This window comes from Humulus lupulus, chromosome X (genome assembly GCF_963169125.1).
Source record: "Humulus lupulus chromosome X, drHumLupu1.1, whole genome shotgun sequence".
Classification (NCBI taxonomy): domain Eukaryota; kingdom Viridiplantae; phylum Streptophyta; class Magnoliopsida; order Rosales; family Cannabaceae; genus Humulus; species Humulus lupulus.
The window spans coordinates 3,831,035-3,835,932 of record NC_084802.1 but is presented as its reverse complement, the minus strand read 5'-3'; the positions used below and the strand labels follow the sequence as shown (position 1 = coordinate 3,835,932).

At 26.7% G+C, this 4,898-nt stretch overlaps 1 protein-coding gene across 1 annotated transcript; it reads left to right on the top strand.

Moving 5' to 3' along the window:
• The first annotated feature begins 518 nt into the window (after nucleotides 1-518).
• On the top strand, nucleotides 519-4,682 carry LOC133804545 (uncharacterized). The gene is made up of 4 exons (XM_062242701.1): nucleotides 519-1,172; nucleotides 2,969-3,064; nucleotides 3,710-3,777; nucleotides 4,571-4,682. The coding sequence occupies exons 1-4, from the start codon at nucleotides 540-542 to the stop codon at nucleotides 4,680-4,682; spliced, it is 909 nt and encodes a 302-aa protein (XP_062098685.1). The 5' UTR covers nucleotides 519-539.
• The last annotated feature ends 216 nt before the right edge of the window (nucleotides 4,683-4,898 follow it).

Here is a 4,898-nt window from a genome sequence, read left to right as displayed (position 1 = left end):
ATATTTAAAAAAATTTAAATAATTTACAGTATTAAAAACTAATTTAAAAACAGATTATTACACACATATCTAATTTTTTTATTCACATAAATTATATATATTTGAACTTAATTTTTAATTTTTGTAACTGTAAATTTTTAGAACAAAATACTAAAAAAAGCTAAAATATACAGGATGGAATTATTCATTAGTTTTTTATCCATCATAATTATATACTCGTGTTATTTTAGCTATATGTTAATATAACTCTACATGGGACCTTTTTTTTTAAATTGTAAAAAAAAGGGAAAGCAAAATAAAAAAAATTAAAACCTGTCATTCTTCTTCATTTAACTCTAATTAATTTTTATCCAGCCAAAAAAAAAACAAATTAAACAAATAAACCTTTTTTTTCCATATATTATTAAACAAAATATCCAATTTTGCATATCATTCTTTAAAATGAAAACTGTAAAAAACTAATTTTTTGCAATATATATATATATATATAAGAGCTACGTACCTTTCTCATAATTATCACCTTCTGAATCGATTTGACAATGGTGCCATCGTTTCTAAGTTCAGTCTACTGGTTTGGAAAATACCTTCGTCTCTGCTTCATCACCGCCGGGCTCACTTCTCAGTTCACCGATCTCGACAATGGCAACACCACCATTCACTTCTGGGGACCCGACCCGACCAAACCGACCTCTGGAAAACCGCCGTTGGTTCTGATCCACGGCTTCGGCCCCATACCCACGTGGCAGTGGCGAACCCAGGTTCAGTACTTCGCCCCGAAATTCGATGTCTACGTCCCCGAACTGGTCTTCTTCGGCAGCTCCACCACTCGACTGGGCGACCGCTCTGAGCAGTTTCAGGCGGACGCCGTCGCCGGACTGATGGAGAAGATCGGCGTGGAGAAGTACAGCGTGTTGGGGACGAGCTACGGTGGATTCGTGGCGTACAATGTAGCGAAGAGGTGGGGAGAGAGAGTTGATAAGGTGGTGATTGCGAGCTCTGCTACGAATATGAGATTGAGAGACGGTGTGGAGTTGCTGAAGAGGGCCAAGGTGGAGAAGATTCAGGAGCTTTTTCTTCCGACCACCGTTAAACAGTTGAGGACTTTGCTCAGTCTCACCGTGTATCAGTTGCCGGAGTTTGTGCCCTACTCCTTACTATACGACATGATCAGAGTAATAATAATTCTTTTCTATTTATTATATCTAGTAAACTTGATAATATTGCATAATAATATAAATATATATAAATTAAATTATCAGCAAATATATATTTAGGGAATCACTACCATTCTTTTTTTTAATTACGAGTACTTTATTTCTCTATTTTCGACACCTAGATAGATATAATCTCAGGGTGTACATTGAAGGTATTAGAATATCCTGCAGTGTTCAAACTGTCAAATTTTACACGCGTACACATAAAAAATAGGCACGTATGCAACACACAGTTTAAACCATATTTTTGGTACCATAATTTATTTGGAATTTCTTGAAAAGGTGTAGGGTTTCTAGATAGCTATAATGTGCATCGTCATATAAAAAAATTTGGGATTATATCTATCTAGGTGTCGAAAATAGAAAAAGAATGCACTAGTGTTGTAAAAAAAGAATGGGTTGTAGTCGTTGCCTATATATTTATACATGCTAGTTATTATATGCATGTATTCTCTTTTTAGTTATTTTAGGTAGTAAATCCTATCTTAATTTAATTTCATGTCATTTGTATAATTTGTGTATATACATAGGGCGGTCATAACATATATATTTTTTGACCAGTGGTGTATTTTTTTTTCTATTTTCGGTACCTGTATAGATATAATCTCATTTTTTTTATATGATAATATATATTGTAGTTATGTAGAGCGTCCTGCAAATTTTTAAGAAATTCTGAATAGTTTACGAGGCCGAAAATAGGATTCAAATTGTCAAATTTTACACGTGTAAACAAAAAAACAGACACGAATGCAACAGACAGTTTAAATCTTATTTTCGGTAGTATAATTTATTCAAAATTTCTTGTAGTCACTTCATATATATATATATAGGAAAATAATATAATATATTGATTTTTATATAGACTTAGAGGCTAAAATTCTATTTTATAAAATTATGAAGATTTTTTTCTTAATGATATATTTAATAAATTAAGGAGGACTTAAATTCTCTGTAAATAATTTCATTATCTTGATTATTAGAATAACTTTCCAATCCTCTCTTTGAGGTAATATTTATTTTTCTTTCATAAATTATAGCAAACACAAAAGGGAAGATAAATATTCTTGTTCATTTTCATCATAATGATATAAGTATTATACATGTCATATATTTCTTGTCTGATGAATAAGATAATTACTTTAAATTATTTTCTTTAAAATTTTGTTGATAAATTTTTTCATCAAGAAACCTTAAAATTAAAAAAAATTCTTCATTTAAGCGCTGCATAAAGTAATAATTCATGAAATAGTCTTACCTCATCAATATTTTTACTCTGTTCTTGAATATATATATATATATATGATGATATTATAATATTGGGTACATCCAATAAAAATGAGCATATTGGTGCACTCCCTTCTTTCTTTTGATACTGAGATTATTTTCGGATAATTTTTTTATGGTCATGTATATTATAATTATTTAGAGCATCCTGTAAATTTTCGGAAAATTTTAAATAACATATAGTGCCGAAAACAATATTTAAATAATTTGTTGTACGCTTGACTATTTTTTCTTATACACGCGGAAGATAACATATTTTAACCATATTTTCGATATTGTAAATTATTCAGAATTTTCTGAAAATTTGTAGGATGTTCTAAATAACTACAATGTAGACGATATTAAAAAAAAAATTACGTCAAAAATCATTCCAGTACCGAAAACAAAAAACGGGTGCACCGATGCTCCCAAAAACATGGGGTGCACTCTAAAATTTTCTATTATTATTATTATTTACCTTTTGGTTGCAGAGATTGTTCTATGATAATAGAAAGGAGAAGTCTGAACTTTTTGATGGATTAACTATTGGACGAGATGATGAAGCAAAGGTTGTTCCTTTAGATAAGGTGTGAACCTCTTTTTTATCTAACATTTTATTAATAATTAGCTTTCATATCTACCATAATTATTAGGTAATAAAACATGCATTGACAGAGTCAGAAATAAAACATTAAAAAGGTCAAAAAAATAAAAAAATTATACTATTATATATAGAAAATTTAATTTTTTCTTCAATTTTAGAGGGGCCAATATGATTTTTTTTAGAAAGAGTAATATGTATTTTTATATATACTAGATACAAGCAACACAGAATGCAAGTTTGATTCGTTCTATTTATATAATTTATTAATTATTTTTATTAAATTTATATTATTTTTATATAAATTTTAAATAAATAAATAATATTATATTTAAAAAAATGACATAATTATATATATTTATATTATTTTAAAAAAAATACAATCCATGAAAATGTAATTAAAAAAATGACATAATTATATATATATATTTACATATATTTATATTATTTTTTAAAATATATATAATGTATGAAAATGTAATTAAAAAAATGACATAATTATATATATATTTTTTACATATATTTATATTATTTTTAAAAAAAGTATATAATGTATGAAAAAGTTAGGGACCACCCCTAAATCTTTATATATAAATATATTTATGTGTATATATTTGTGGACACTTGGCAGGAAGTGTTGTTAGTATGGGGAGATCATGATCAAATATTTCCTATCGAGCTGACCATTGAACTCAAACAGTATGTTATACCTACTACAAAATTATACAAAATTATATTTATCTTGATCATATTTGAGATTACAAACATTTAGTATTTCTAACATAGATTTCAAAAACGCCAAAGATCAGCTAATATTACTATTGATGTAAATTAATATCAGTTCATGTATATTTTAATTAAATTAAATTTAAATTAAAATATATTGAATCCAATACTAAATTATATCAATAAAAATATGTCATGTCTTATGGTATTGGACAAGCTAGAATATTTATAGAAAGTTCATATTAGGTCAATTATTGATCACTTTCTAATATTATGTTTGGTAGAGAAAAAAAAAAATCAAGAGAGATGGAAAAATATGAAGCAAAAGAAAATGTAAAAAAATATATATTTTCTTCAATATTGTTTGGTAAACAAGAAAAACATATTTTGTTATGCGAAAATTACTATTTTATTTACATAATTTTAATTTTGATAATTATTAGTAAAAATAATTTGGTAATTTATTAAGAGATTTTTTGTCATTTTTATATTTTCTCTGTTTTTGGAAAGATAAATTTTGGTGGGTCTCATCATCATTTTTTCTCAACACTTTTCTTTTCGCATCAATTTTTCTCTCGTACCAAACATACTCATTAAATCATTCTCTCTTAAAAAAAATCTTTCCTCTCACTTTTTCACTAAGAAAAAATGGCAATTATGTAGTAGTAATTTGTTTAAGAATAATATTGCTTTGCCATAAATAATGAATTTTATTTGTTGAATATTGTACTTTAATTAATATAATGATATTGTATTTTTAACACAGGCTCTTAGGAAAGAAAGTGAAGCTAGAGGTGATAAAAGAGGCATCTCATTTGCCCCAAATTGAAAAGGCTGATGAGTTCAATAAGATTGTCAATAATTTTTTGAGGGAGTAGTCTACATAATCAATTGTATATAAATTTATTTATATATATATGTGTTATGAAATATGTGAATATCAAATTTGTAAATAATAACATCTTAATTATTATTTATATAGCTTTTTATATAAATATTGGAGGATGTAACTATATTTTCCTATATTTTATGATCATGGTCTTATAAATTTAAGATCAATCATCTTGTATGAGCAAACTTAAAGAAATGAAATA

What these genes read in the sequence shown, in the direction of transcription:
- LOC133804545 (XM_062242701.1), top strand. Translation starts at nt 540, where the DNA reads ATGGTGCCATCGTTTCTAAGTTCAGTCTACTGGTTTGGAAAATACCTT. An exon ending in TACTATACGACATGATCAGA is followed by an intron (nt 1,173 to 2,968) that starts GTAATAATAATT and finishes TTTTGGTTGCAG; the next exon opens with AGATTGTTCTATGATAATAG. An exon ending in CTGACCATTGAACTCAAACA is followed by an intron (nt 3,778 to 4,570) that starts GTATGTTATACC and finishes TTTTTAACACAG; the next exon opens with GCTCTTAGGAAAGAAAGTGA.